The following is a 15189-nucleotide window of genomic DNA, read 5'->3' on the forward strand; positions in this document are numbered from 1 at the left end:
ACAAAAAACAAAACAAGTATTCATATATAAAATAATAAGGTGATCCAGCTGCAAGCGCCTTGCTATAATGCAATAAGAAATCAGGGCTGTCCAAAAAACAATCGAAATATATAGATTTACTGAAGGAAATGTTATTACTGACATGGCATGTGATCGTGAACATTGCAATCAACCTTTAGAAAGATGATTACTATTAAAGCTTAATTTCCCCCTCTCTATGGCATTGCAATAAGAGGATGGTGTCTCTCTGGGCAGTGGGATATCTTAATCTTATTTTAGATAGATCTATGGACCAAAGCTAAACTAGATCTAAAAGTCATCAACGCGTTACTTCAATGGCTTTTTAGAGATCTGTTCTTTTGACGATCGACACCGTCGTACCGCGGAGCAGAAACGCGGATGCAGTATGTTGTGTTCTGGGCTGTGATTGGCAGGTTGGAGGTGAGTTCTAGGCTGTGATTGGTTCCTGCGACCCGACGCGGCCGACGTAAGCCCACCTCTGTGCTCTGTGCGCCAACAACATCCACGCATGTTCACTGTGACGGTGTGACCTTTCAGTGCAGTCTGAGCTGCACCGAATGGCACCCCGACGCTTCTAGAACAGTCTTCTTAAAAATCACACAAAAACCACAAGGAAAACGCTTTGTAAAATGGGTTCGACTATGATCGTATTCGTGGCCGCCCTTTGTGTTTTTCGTCGCGCAACATTAATCGACCGATTGCTTTGAATGGATTATTTTGCTAATTTTCACCGAGAAGCCTTCTTCTTGCTACGCCCAGTCAGCAGCAGCCATAGTTTGGACATTGACGCTGGAGGTAGGTTCCGTCGTCACCAGACTGCCATTTTCCGCTGCGCTAGCTACGAGCTGCTAACCGGCTATGCTAGGGCACATAGGGTACGTTTTTTGCCTCGAATGTGGCTGTTATCTGTCAGGAGTATCTGTCATAATAATGTAGCTAATGTAGCTACAGTAGCTAAAATGATAACAATATTCTGCCTCTGACATCCAGTGCACGCTCAACCAGAGTTCATTCATTCCCTGATGTCAGAGATTAGACATCTAAATGTATGATGAAGCTCGTTGACACGTGATCTTTCATAATCAAAGGCAAAACTATTTAAGTTTTCTTTAGCTAACCTAGCCTGCTGCGGTTTGCTGACGTTAACGATTTAAATCGAAAATACAATTCAAACGTTAATTATTCCCCCGGTGACAGACGTTCGACCAGTGAAGAATAATTTCCAAACATGACAACATCTGGATTTATAGAGTGACTCTAAAACGATTTTTTACGAGATTCTTCCGACCGAACTTCTTAATGTATTGTAAAATGTTATTGCATTTGTATTGTTGTATGACAATAAACTAGGATCTAAAGTTAAGCGGCCCGCGTTGACACGGTATAGGTTACTTATAAACAGACGGCGATGGGATCGTTAATGACATTTGCCTGTTTACGTTGACGGCCACGTGACAACAAGATAGGCGATGTAACTTGTGTGGTGATGTAACGTTTGGTTGGAGGAGCTCACCACGCATCATGACGCATGTCTCACCTCTGCCATGCCGACCAAAACAAACACCTGTCAGATTGCTGTTGAATCAAGCGTACTCGCATGTAATTTTGTATGTAACAATGCTGTGTGATTTGTGCTTTAACAGGATACCCCACTCTGCCTCTGCTATGGCAGTTTTTAATGCCCAGGTACTTCTGGCTGTCACAAGATGCAGGTAAGAGATTGTGTCAGCAGTTACATATAATTTATTGTATTGACAGAGGTAGACATCACTGGAACCGCATTGAAGAATACCGTACTCCCAATAACTAAACACAGTCACTGAGTCACAGACATTAACTCATCCAGTGAGACCAGATACTTAATACTTGCTTAGTGGTACAGTGTATTTTGGGGTCAGTGACCAGTGACATTTCAAGGTAGCTTGTTTGCATCTCAGCAACTGTTTAAAAATCAGTCTCACAAAGACTGAAAGACTAGGTTACTTTACTGAAATAAATAATACAATTTTTACTTTCCATTGTCCAATCACTGGGAGTCAGATGGGTGTAGTTAAAGACTAGCATTATCCTTTCTACACAACTGACTACTACTGACAGGCATGCCATGTATCGATGCCAGACGAGTGAATGTGCAAAATGTTGAAACATGGCCACTCACTAAAACCAAATACAGCAGCAATACTCTTCCCCATATCTGTTAAAGTATTTATTGCCAGTAGGGGGCACACTTCGAATCATATTCATAACCCTCAGGTGTATAGTTTAGGTACTAGCTTGTGGAAGTCAAGTTTCAGAGTCTTCACCAGAGATGTAGATTATCAGTGACTATGACTAGCTTGTGGCCAGTTGTTTTTACATATTAGACATCTTATTGCAACCTCACCTCACACTGTTAAGTAATGCCATTTTTCTTTTCACTGTCAACAGGGGATCGTATTTGCTGTCCAAGAAACACAGCTGGTCGCCTCTCTCTTCCAAAGCCTACCTACACATAGAACGTACCAGCCATTTATCCTCCCTATACACAGCCAGGAACTCGCACATCAGTCACCCCCACCATTGCCTCAGGACCCCCACCTGTCGGACTCGCAGCTCCACCTTGCTAGCCAGGTCGTTACACAACTCAACCGTTTGGTTCCAGGACACAAAAGAAGACACTAAAGCATCTGCCACTGCAGCCCAGGATGACCCTAAGGGGTCAAAGAAAGAACCTGTCACCCCTTCGACCCCCACTCAACCTCCATCAGCTCCCACCCCACCACCTGCTGCTGCTGCGGCAGCACCACTGCCTCCGGCTCAGAAGTGGGCAGTGGTGAAAAAATCTATATATGTGAGGATTGTGGACGAGCTGAAACACTACTACAATGGCTTTCGGCTTCTGGGCATCGACACTAAGATTGCCGGCAGGATGGGATGGAGACTCTTGCATGGACAAATTCTCACGCGCAGGGAGAGGAGGAGGGTAAGAGAACTGGGGGCTGTGTTGCATTTGACCATAATTAGTTAGGGCTAAGTAGATTTTTTCTCATCCTACTATGTGAGCACAGCAGCAAGGCCAGGCCCAAGCATGTTGATTAGTTATGCAACGCTCGGAAGTCAATGGAATGCAAGCTATCCTGGAAAAGGTTCTGTTCTTTTCTGCCCTCTACTTATCTCTTGTCTTTATACTGCCCTCAGGCCACAGCATAATCACGAGTCACTGTCTAGTCTAGTCTACTACCATTGTTGAAGGATGTTTAGTAGAAGCAGCTGCTCTGGTTATTCTGCCTTGTCACTGATTTACTCGAGGTGATTGTTAGTAAATCAATCCGATGCATTTCATCATGGCAGATTACTGTCCGGGATGGCATGGCAATCCTTCTAAACGTATTTGTATCGTGGTGTGTTGATTTCCGACAGAGCCTACTGTCACTGTGCCATGGCTGATCTGGCACCTGACCTGTCGGCCTATATTAAACTCCTGGTGTAGCACATTATGTACTTGGGAACTCCTGGCAGCCGCAGCTGAGTTGGTTTAGGCATATAGTGTGCCATGCACTTGCAGGGTGTAAGTTTAAGATTGTGCTGTATACCATGCTATGATGACTTTTATATCAGCTTTCATGATTTTAACAGTTTACTACGCTAGTATATGCGGTAGGTTATTCAGTTCCACATATACTGTGTGAAGTACATACAGTTGTTTTGTAGTTATCTATTCTATCAGAAAGGATTGGTGTAAGATTAAGTATTTTCTCTGACATGCAACTTGTTTGCTAAGGGATTATCAACAGCATGCATGCATTGAACAGCCATCTGAAACCCTGTTCAGTCTAAAAAGCAAAGTGTCCTTTATTTTTTCTTAATTCAAATTGTGTATTTAATATATATTTTTCTTTTAGTTAATTCCACAGCCTCAGACACAGCACATAGCCTAATAGCCTAGCATATTGCTATCTTTTGTGAGTCTCATTCAGTTTATTATGTTCAGTGACAGTTCAAACTTTATTGCCAACCCACCCTATGTGTGCACTGTGAACGACGAATAACATTTCTCTTGGGAACACAAGTGTAAACAAAAGCAGTACAAACAATGAGGAAAGTGCAGACATACTATAATGTTAGGTAACTGGTAGTAACAGATATTGTAACAATCAGGAATATGGAATTCAACAATTGCAAGTGAACAATAATTCTTTTTCAGATAAAAATATATTTGCGTTTTTATCACACTCATTTCGTCTTAGGTTTAATTAGTATTAGTTGATTTTTGAGAAAACCCTATGACCTGCACCACCCCTCTCTTCAAGCACCAATACTGTGCTAATAGTCAGTGATACAGTGATATCATGTAAGGGATAATGTCTGCCTAGGGGGTTATTGTATTCACCTTCAGGGGGGTTAAACCCCCTGAAGGAACTGAGTGATCAAGAATGGGAATTTAGGATTCTTCTTTCAGCAATGGACACTATTAATCCCCCCTCCCAGAATAAAGACAGCTGAGTATACAGTATGGCTAAATAATAGCGTAACTGTTGTCTCTGATTACAGTGATGTTCAGTACCAGGAGCTTGTTCTGAAAGTCAAATCAGCTGATGTGGTCAGCTGAGCTGGTTTCAGTTGTGTTCACAAAGCATGAAATAGGTCATTGTAACTAGGCAACTCTCAGGTAGGCTTTCTGGTGATTAAAGTGAAAGTCTCTGGTGGTTGGTGGGACCACTATTTAAACACCTGTTATCCTATTATGTTGTCAATTCAGGTATCACATTTTGTAGCCCTTATTTTCTTACCTAGAAAAGCTAGTCTTATGTCATAAGTATTTTATTATCACATAGACTTTAATTAAAAGGTTGTCTTAACATTTTAAATTGTATTTCAACATTTTGCTATCCAAAAAACATGAATAATGAGCCTGGATTTGACTACTGTAGCTGTATAAATGTCTTTGCTAACAGACATGCCATTGCTAAATTTCAATTGGTAGCGGAAATTAGATTAATTTACTGTATGACAACAATTGAGAACACAGACACACCTGCATGCACCACCCAAGCTGTGTGACTGACTGCCACGACAGAGTTGTATTTGGGCTATTTTAGGAGGCTAACAGTGCTACAGCACACTGCCTCTGATATACAAATACAGCGCCAAAGCCTATCATAATGACAGCTTTGACAGGATTGGCAAGATTTCACAAATGGCTCACATTAAGTCTTGCTTGCCACGAGGAAACTGAAACTTCATTGGACCAGTAATCCTGGCACCCTGATGCCAGCTACTTGTTGTGATCTGTTGACCGATGATACTCATGGCTGTTTCTTTCCAACTCTCTCTTTAGCTTATGAGGACCTGTGCTGACCTCTTCCGTCTTGTGCCCTTCACGCTGTTCATCATCGTTCCTTTCATGGAGTTCCTGCTCCCCGTCTTCCTCAAGCTATTCCCAGAGATGCTGCCCTCCACCTTCGAGACAGAGTCCAAAAAGGCATGTTTACATATACTCTCTGAGTCAGCCTGAAGCATGACTGACTTCATGGCTCAAGTCTATCCCCTGCTTACATAACAGATAGGGTGAGGGGCGGTGTACCAGTCATAGCTGATGCAAGCAGTTGGTCACAGCCATTTGGGACAATCGCTTGTGACAATGTTATCGTAACACAAATGTTTAGGAAAACATTGCCTTGTCATATAAGATTCTCATGTGTTCAAGAAATCCTACAATACAGTATTGTATTGCTACCATTGTAACAATACACCTTGATATGATTTACCATTTCTATACCTCAAATTTCATATCAAATATCATATCACATATCACATGTACTGCATTGTATTTCTTCACTTTGACAAGAGATAACCATTTTAGGGATTTTCAACCTCACTCCAACCCATACTGTCCCTCCCCTGTAAAGGGTTAAATCCACTCCAGTAGAAGCAGATGGTTATTTTCTGTTAGGTTCATTAGTTCTGTCAGCTCTGATGTTCCCTGGTCGCTCTAGGAACATGGCTGAGTGACTCCCAGATATGCCCACGTGCTGCTGGACAACAGAGGTGTCTGGCCTTTCAGACACAAGATGAAAAGAGCACTGGTGACTTGTTTTGTAACGTCATGGTGAGGGATTTCGCAAAACAATATGTTGTCAATATTGTCACATTGTGATTTTTCTTATTTTGCTATGAGAAAAATAAGAAACCCCTCTACCACGATTTATTAGTTAAAATAAGTGTTAAATTGCTTTATATATTCTTTCGTTTAGGCGGGGGCATTCAAAAAAATGTGGGCGATTTATTTTTGTATTATTTACTATAGTCCTACTAGAGTAACTAGACCCCATAAAATTACATCTGGCCACAAAAGATCACAGGATCTATTGAATGTCAAGGGGGAAAACATATTGAGCCTACAACACACAGTATGGCATCCCCCTAGTACCCCCTTCACATTCAGTAGATCCTGTGATCTTGTAATTTCCTGGGGTCTAGTAGGACTATAGTAAATAATAATAAAGAAAATGTTGTAAAAATAAATCTGTATTTAGGCCCATGTTCGAATTCCCCTGCCCCCTGTCAAAAATAGCCAAAATCGCTAAAACGAAAGAAAGCACCAAATGAAAAAGAAATTAACACTCATCTTTACTTTATCTAATAACAAACAACCTAAAACATGAACCGTGGTTGAAAAAAACTAAAGTTGTCCTTTAACCCATTTAGGCCGTACGATGTGTGGGAACGTCATAACTAATCCAACCGACGGGTTGCTAGGACGTCCTAGCGCATTTTCATTGATTTCAAACGAGAGAAAAATATTCTCTTTTTTTTGTTGGCCTCTCCTTCTGCACCATACTCCTTGCTCTTCACGCATGCGCGTTGTCGTTCACTTCCCTGTATACGGATCAGAAAGTATCTGCTAATCTAGGGAACTCTCCGTGGTTTTAACCAGATGAATATACTAAGCTCTTCATTTCTGACTTCCAACATGCCTCTCGTTCAAAATATGAACGCGAGGGATTATTCAGCGACTTTATCGTAACGACAGCGAGGTAAGAAGGGGGGGGTGCTTACAGAGTAAAAGCGGCCATATCTGCGCGGCACCCCGAGCTGTTATTTTGAAAAGAAATCCCTGCGCTGATTATGTTGAGAGAGAACTCACACAGCATACAGATTAAACAATTGGAACGGGAACACTATGAATTTTAAGATGATAAATGGATACTTTTTCCTCATTGGCAGAAGATTGGCCACCCACCTGAAATTGTATTTCCTGTTTATTAAAGATCATAAGAGACCTTCCGGGAAGACCCCTGTTACTTAACAAATACATTATAGCAATGATTACTATCACAATATAGTGCTTTAACCTTTTTAACAAAAAACATTTGGTTTTAACCAAACAATATCCCTTATCACTATTAAAAAGGTAGGGTACCTTTTTAATATGAGTTTTAATAGGTCCACAGACTCCACACTACAACCAATAAATCTTCCATTCCATCATTGAGGCAGAATAATGGTGCAGGAGAGGGCCCTGGCAGTGACTATATAGACTTTCCTACACTGTTTATCTTCTCACAACGTCTTAAAAGTTTAATTCTGAGCTCAACCCGCCTCGCTCTCTGCAGGAGGAGAAGCAAAAGAAGGGTCTTGCCGCAAAACTGGAACTGGCCAAGTTTCTCCAGGAGACCATCGCAGAGATGGCCAGCAGGAACAAGGCAAAGACGGAGGACGGGACGCAGCGCTTCTCTACATACGTACAGAAGGTAACACCAGAATGTTTTGTTTTGTCTTTTGTGTTTTGCACTGTAGCTCTATGATATTGCCTGGATCATTAACTAGCTAGTCACTACTAGTGTCTACCAGGAAACGGTTCCCTTTGTGAAACACTGTAAAAGAAATTCATTTTTCTCAGATGCCTCTCTGTGTTGTTGCTTATCGCTCAGCCATTTATTAACCTGCTGCCTGTGCCAGAGCTAACAGTTGCTGCTCTGCTCAGGCAGAGATTCAAAGGTCAAATATTGTTGCTGTTGGGAGGAAACCACCTAACTCAATTCTTTTTCCTTTTTTGTATAAATCAGTGCTATTGAACACCATACTATTGAACCAATGGAAAGTAGTAAAACTTTAAAACGCTTCGGACAAAACCTCTTAACTCCATTGGACCCTCAAACTGTCTGCTAAAGCAGCTAACTCCGCCACCTCTCCCCCTCTCATGCAAGTAATTGACAATATATAAAGTCACAATACCAACTTTGGTGAGGCAGTTTTATATAAGGTTTTCTTGACTTTACCTGAAAAAATGATATCTTTAATTTCTTGAAAAATGAACATTTTGGAGATATATATTACAGACACAGTACATCCCAGGTAGCTGCTAACACACAGTGATCATTAATAATTAACTCACGCCGGCGTCTTTGTTTCCGGTGCTTCCACACAGCTGAGTCCATGATGACACTTTGTCTAATTAAAGAGGAGTTCCGGACAACCTGTTTTCTTACCGTAATATAATGACCATAATCCATGACCATTGATCACTTGAAATAGCGAAAACCCCCCAAAAAGTCCATGCTGAGCGTTCCTCAGCCTTTTACCCGCACAGTCGGTCAAACGCTAAATCTCTTAAATCGCAATCGAAAAATATTTTTTGTTTACATCTGTTGTAGAGATAACTCCACAAAGTATTGTCACTCTCTCGCTTCCTGCTTACGTTGCACAGCGTTTAACCGGTTTGAGCCCGCCTACCTTCTTAAAGCCATGGTGCCTACTAACAGTGGTTCATACATACATTTATCATCAGAATTCAGTAAAAAAAAACTACTGTGGAACTCCCCTTTAAACCGCATCCAATCAAAGCCGTCTCATTGTGTGTTGCTCAGGTGCGTCACACCGGGGAACAGCCTACCACCAAGGACATCGTCAAGTTCTCCAAGCTTTTTGAGGATGAGCTGACGTTGGAGCACCTGGAGCGCCCCCAGCTTGTGGCTCTGTGCAAGCTGCTGGAGCTGCAGCCCATTGGCACCAACAACCTGCTTCGCTTTCAGCTGATGATGCAGCTGAGAACTATCAAGGCGGACGATGAGGTGAGATTTGGGGCCGTGTTGATGTCCTCAAATTGTTTTATTAACACCAGTTTCGACTGTTATCAATAGACAAGACCGCAGTATCACAAAACAAAACGACAGGATTAAGGTTGGCGAACATGCGTTAATATTAGGACCGCGCTGCGACATGCTTGCGGTTAAGTTTAGGGGAGGGTATGAGGAGGCTTGTTGTTTTTAGTATGCAGTAGACCAAAACGACAGGATTAAGGTTGGCGAACATGCGTTAATATTAGGACCGCGCTGCGACATGCTTGCGGTTAAGTTTAGGGGAGGGTATGAGGAGGCTTGTCATTTTCAGTAGGCTCCCAGCATGTCCAGTAGACCGATAAGATCGGTTAACGTGTCATCAACGTCAATTGCAGCCAGTAGGCTCCAGACGAGCCGATAAGATCGGGGTAATAAGTAACCTACTGTGAATTATCGGTTGATTTTCGGTCGAAACGGCTGAGAGGATAGAGGTAGTGAAACGCTGCACAGACAGAGTTGTGTTCAAATGAGGAAGTGCACAGGGTGGAGAACCACCCACACTGGTGTTAAACTTTCTATTGCAACCTGCTCATGCCGCAATAAAGACGACGCCCTATGTTTGCATGCTTCTACCAAACAACGTGTACATTTGTTTCAATTATCAGAACGTCCAGTTTTACATGTTTTCCTTTATCTTCTTCGTGTATTTCACTCCTCACAGCTATTGTCCTAAACTGAACGTGATTCTATTTCCACCCTGTCTGTACAGATGATCATGGGAGAGGGTGTGGCGGCCTTGAGTGTGTCAGAGCTGCAGACAGCATGCCGTAGTCGAGGGATGAGGTCTCTGGGTCTCACCACTGACCTGCTACGTCAGCAGTTGCAGCAGGTTAGGCTTTATGCTGCATTCACACTATAGGTGACAAAGCAACAAGCTACAAGCCAGTGACATGAAGCTACAAACTGTTGCTGACACTTATAAAGAACGTTTACACAAGAACAATATTAATTGGATTGTTTAATTATGTCATAGTGAAGCGTCTTTTTTTTTCTTTTCTTTTTTACCATTTCCACTCCCCTTCTCTCTCCCCACAATTCCTGCTCTGTGCCGTAAATGGAAATGGAATTGCCGTAAATGGAAGATTGGTTACCATTAATTCTTAATGGTTACCATTAATTCTTAATGGTTACCATTAATTCTTAATTAATACCATTAATTCTTAATGGTAACCAATTCCATGTGCTATTTAACCCTACCTGTTTCATCTACACATTATGGCTTGAGTAACACAGCAGCAACTCAGCAGCAATGTACCTGGGCACACTTGGTCACTTTGTAGATTTGGTCGCCGCAGTAAATGCAGCATCGGAAGATCAGTTCCGTAGTGTTGAGTTCGTTGATGTATTCAATTAGCCTTTTTTTTTATGGAAAATTATAACAAAAATGTTGTTTTTATTGCATGTATTAAACCATGTATGAGTAGTTCAAAGAGAATGATAACAGATTAAGTCTCTGTTTTTGTAATGTATGACTTATGTAAATGTGTTACTTCGGATTCAATGTGGTGCAAGATGTGTAATAAAGAATCTGGTTCTCTCCTGGTAGTGGCTGGAACTTCATCTGAAGGAGAATGTGCCTCCATCCCTGCTGCTGCTCTCCAGGGCCATGTTCCTGACGGACCTCAAACCTAAAGCTCCTCCCGTCATCCCCCCTGTACCTAAACTAGAGGTTCGTTGCACACATACTCTCAGAAAAAGTCAACGTGTACAGCCTAGTTACATCTAGTAAGCTGAGGCTGTTCTGCAGTCCCATTAATGTACAAATTAGAGAATCAGAGCAGTGCACATGAAAGTCCAGTGTCGCTTTCGGGCCGATGAGTAGATGGTATGCAGGTCACGGATGTCGAGTACGGTATGTTCTGGCCAGCTCGGTAAACCCATAAGTCGTACTCTGAAAATCTCCACTCCTTTCATTGTTCCTGGCTCAGCCAAAGGGCCTCTTATTTGTACCCTGAATAACATGACGATAATAATAAAGGCTGCTTTAGAGACTTTTGTGTTGGTAATGGTACATATCCTGAAACTATCAGACTGCCATATTGTATTGACAATCTTCTGTTTTTGTAGAAATCTAACCCTCCTCCTGTGGAGAATACAGAAGCGACCACACCATCTGCCTCCAGTGACAGACTGGTCGACCCTGCGGTGGTCATCAAAGACAGACCGGTCAGTACACTCCTTTGATGTACCACAAAAATACACAGCAACATTTCCAAAGTTCCACATGGCTCTTTAGTTTTATTAAATATTTTGTATCTAATGTGTCTTTCTGTCTATTTGTCTGTCCAAGGTAGAGGAGATGAGAGACAAGGCCCCTGTGCTGTCAGACAAACCTCTGTCTCCTGCTGAAGTCCTTCAGGTACGTCTGACATTATGACATTGGATCCAGTTAGTTTCTGCTGCTAGACACTTCATTCAGCTCAGTATGAACCCTTTGGTGTTACTGCTTGCTGTTGAGAAATTCAGGCCAGACATGGAGCTAATGTCACCACCTACTGGATCTGTTCTTCCCTGCTTCATTGCAGAAGGTAGTACAGTATCCTCTGGGGACTTTCTGCCAGAAAGGGGGCAGGGCATGCCCCCTAAGCTTCAAATAACATCCAAAACTGTGATGAAACGGCAAGCTCACTGTGTCACAACATTAGCTCTACACCTGAGATCAGGTTCAAATCCCACAGAGAGTAATCTTGACGCCAAAGCATATCCTGCCAAATGTTAGAGGGGGCCAAATACAGACACCGATCAATGAAGTATATAAGGTTTAACTGGTTAAATACCCACGTTGACATTGAAGGCACTACTTTTTTGTGTCCAACATATAACATACTTTATATGTCTAAATAATATCAGTTGATATTTATAAAGTGCAATCTTCAAAAATATTTGAATTAATATTACAATCCTTAGGGAAATGATGTGAGTGTGTGCGAAATTGAAAACCATATATGAAATTAGAAACTGTGTACAGAATTCGACACTGCTAGGTAACTCAAGACTTCGAGGTTTCATTGTAGCATAGGTTATACGGCAACCAAAGTAGGTTATGTCCTGTTTTATTTATTTCATGTTTATATCGTTATTACAAGTCCTGTACTGTATTTGACAAAATTCAGTTTAAGAGATCTAAAAAGACTGCTGCTAAACTAAACTGTCATTACTTCCACAGGCCAAGGCAGCAACAGATGTGGCTCAGAAGAGCAAGATGAGTGCCAATGGTGTCTAAAGTGTGGCAGGGGTCTGGACTGGATGGAAGACGGACTTGGCCGTTGCACCTAGTGTCACAAGGGGTTGTCGAGGCATCAGACACACGCTAGGCTACCACCTGTGGACAACGTCATGGCTTTCCACCGTTATTGTCCATGGCTATCCACTGTTAGAGCTTTCTCTCACAGCCTTTTTAAACATCTTCTAATCCTCTAGGCCGGAGTGATGGAAGGTTTGTGGCTTGGCCTGGCTTAAAATGTGGTGTCCCACAACACAGGTGGCATGTCTGAGTCCAGATGCCATGTGGACCTGTGGTCCAGGACTCTTCTCTCCTGCTCTCCATTGTCCTTCTGTAGTAAACCCCCCAGAAGATGTTTTACTGCCAGTTTGACCACATATGCTTTCAGCCTAACTTCAGCAGCCTCTAGTCTGTATCTTCACCCACCATGCTTTCCTAATTCATGCACTCCATTCAGTTGCCACTGTACCAGTACAGGTGGACAGTATATTGTCTGGCTGTGGGATGCAACTGATTTAATGTCCGTGAGGAGATGGCCCAGTCTGGTTAACTGTGTGGATGGCGTCCCCTGTGGTCTAGACTCTAGAGACCATCTCCAAAATCTGCTCTTGTATATTTGTAAATACCCTGTAAAGAAATCTCAGTGTCTGACATTACAGCAGCAGCTGCTTTGTACAGTTTGCTATGCAACTCCATTACCTTCTCTTAAACTAAGCAAAAGTTCTATGAACTTAAACCTTTTCAGTTTTTATTTGTTCTGATTGTTTCATCGTTAAAAGTGTTAGTTCAGATTAGTGGTAGTCAGCTGATGAGAGATGTTTTTCTGATTGATTGTTGGACTGCACTGTAATCTCAAGTTATCCACAACAACAAAACTACAGAAACCTCTCATCATGCGGATGACCTACTGATCTGGACTGGCTTATTTGCAATGAATGAAGTGGCATTGTGTAAGCACTAGAAGCTGTAAATGGCAAGCAAACACGGGTTAATTATTTTGATTGTAAGAGAGTTCACTCCTTAGTCCTTGTGAGAGTCTGCAGTGATGTGCCTCCACCGGTAAGAAACTGAACCGACAATCTGTGCACAATTTGCCAATTTTTTTTGTATCTGAATATACAGTGTATATATTGTCTTTTAACACGACGATGCTACTCCCTTTGATTTGTGGTAATTGAACATTGGAAGAAAAAGATATTTGGCGTTACTTGACTGCTACTGGATGTTTCCCATGCCCTTTGTTTAAGCTCAATTCATGAATATGTAATTAGAATTGTCTAATAATTTATTGGAGTAGCATTTAAATGCTGAAGCCACTAATGACAGTTACAAAGTTTTAAAGTTTTTTTTTTTTTTTTTAAAGTTTGTATAATATTTTGTAATATGGATCTTGAAGAGCTGATATAATGAGTATGAAAGGCCAATCTACCCTGTTTAATGAAGCGTTGGCTTTGAAGGTTGTCAATTGAAGGTTTACCACAAAAACGTACTGTATGCTTGCGTGTGTGGTGTGTGTGTTTGAAAATGCCTTAGCAGAATTATTTACATAATCCCCCCCCCCCCCCTTTCATCAGACTAACCATAGCATCCATTGGCACCAGATTCTCACTCTGGATTAAAAAAAGAAAAAGCCATTTCCTCCCATATGACCTTGCCCAATGGCGCCTCATGAACATGGGTGTCAAAGTATGGGCATTTGTTTTAAATGAAGGGTAAAAGGCTTTGGTTTTATTGCATTTTTTTTGTATATTGGTTGCACATCCTGCAATTTCATTTTATGCTTGGTTTGAGAATTGTGTACACATTGGCTTTCATGGCAACATGTCAATGGCGCCTAGTTGCATGGATGCACTTTGACCGGTTTCTGTTCTGTGGAATCCCACCCTTGTCTATCCTCGATTCCTCTACCATGATCGTCATTGGCTGAAAAGGCACATTTTCTATGTCAAGTCACCTGTATAGTGCGAGGGAGAGAGGGGTTCTGAGAACAGAAACATGTAAACGGTGACAGTATATAAGCTCACTGTGAAGTCTCCCCTCAAAGCATTGTGTAGAATCTATTCTAAATCAATCTATATAGGCTAAACAACAGACTGAGTCAGGAAGTTGGTGTCTTGGTATAGGAGGGGTAAATGCTCAATTTACAACAGTTCTTTCATTCACAATAACTATAGTCAGACTGAGAAAGGCATCCTGTTTGTGTGTTGCTCTGCATACTTTGTGATGAGTTAATCTGGTTGACGGTTTTCTCACCCTGCCCATTTGATCACTGATGCCGTGTATTGCATAGGCCATTGAACAATATTGTTTTATCCGCACTAGTGGGAGTGATAGGTTGTAAACAGTTTGTATCTTATTTCCATTTAAAAAGGTGTTGCAGTCAGATAACTCATTGGCCTGTATTAAGATAATGCATTGTACCATGTCAAATGAGTATTTGGGAGATTAAAATAATTCACATGAACCCTTTTACTATTGTGGCCTGTATTTACATGTCAACAAGAACAATACATCTTCTATGTAGGCAGCCAATCAATACAACTATAGTCCATTCAAGATTTACTGAAATGATTCTTATGATTTAGTGTGTTCTGATCTGGACTAGTACGTGATGATGGCATATTAGTTCAGCTATGGTTCCTAACGAAAATATCGTATCTTTTCGTGTTGAACCTTTGTAATAATGACCCAGTTATGACTTGTCTCCACTGTATGGCCTTTTTTTATATTTGTGACCAGCAGATGGCGTCATAATTCAACAGTAGTTGAGATTTGAGGACATTAGCACAGTGAGTAATGGCATGCATTTGATTGAATACTTAACAGTTTGCACAAAAAGCACAG

General features: G+C 41.6%; 1 protein-coding gene across 1 annotated transcript; it reads left to right on the plus strand.

Annotated features, from left to right (window-relative positions):
* The first annotated feature begins 558 nt into the window (after positions 1-558).
* letm2 (leucine zipper-EF-hand containing transmembrane protein 2) lies at positions 559-14809 on the plus strand. The gene is made up of 11 exons (XM_079516248.1): positions 559-816; positions 1665-1733; positions 2449-2983; positions 5339-5482; positions 7617-7754; positions 8871-9074; positions 9832-9951; positions 10669-10791; positions 11190-11288; positions 11413-11481; positions 12289-14809. The coding sequence occupies exons 2-11, from the start codon at positions 1687-1689 to the stop codon at positions 12343-12345; spliced, it is 1536 nt and encodes a 511-aa protein (XP_079372374.1). The 5' UTR covers positions 559-816; positions 1665-1686; the 3' UTR covers positions 12346-14809.
* The last annotated feature ends 380 nt before the right edge of the window (positions 14810-15189 follow it).

The sequence above is a fragment of the Electrona antarctica genome, assembly GCF_951216825.1.
Source record: "Electrona antarctica genome assembly, chromosome: 12".
NCBI lineage: Eukaryota > Metazoa > Chordata > Actinopteri > Myctophiformes > Myctophidae > Electrona > Electrona antarctica.

Coding starts and splice junctions, on each gene's coding strand:
- letm2 (XM_079516248.1), top strand. CDS start 1,687: ATGGCAGTTTTTAATGCCCAGGTACTTCTGGCTGTCACAAGATGCAG. Junction 2,984..5,338: donor CGCGCAGGGAGAGGAGGAGG/GTAAGAGAACTG, acceptor CTCTCTCTTTAG/CTTATGAGGACCTGTGCTGA. Junction 11,482..12,288: donor CTCCTGCTGAAGTCCTTCAG/GTACGTCTGACA, acceptor TTACTTCCACAG/GCCAAGGCAGCAACAGATGT.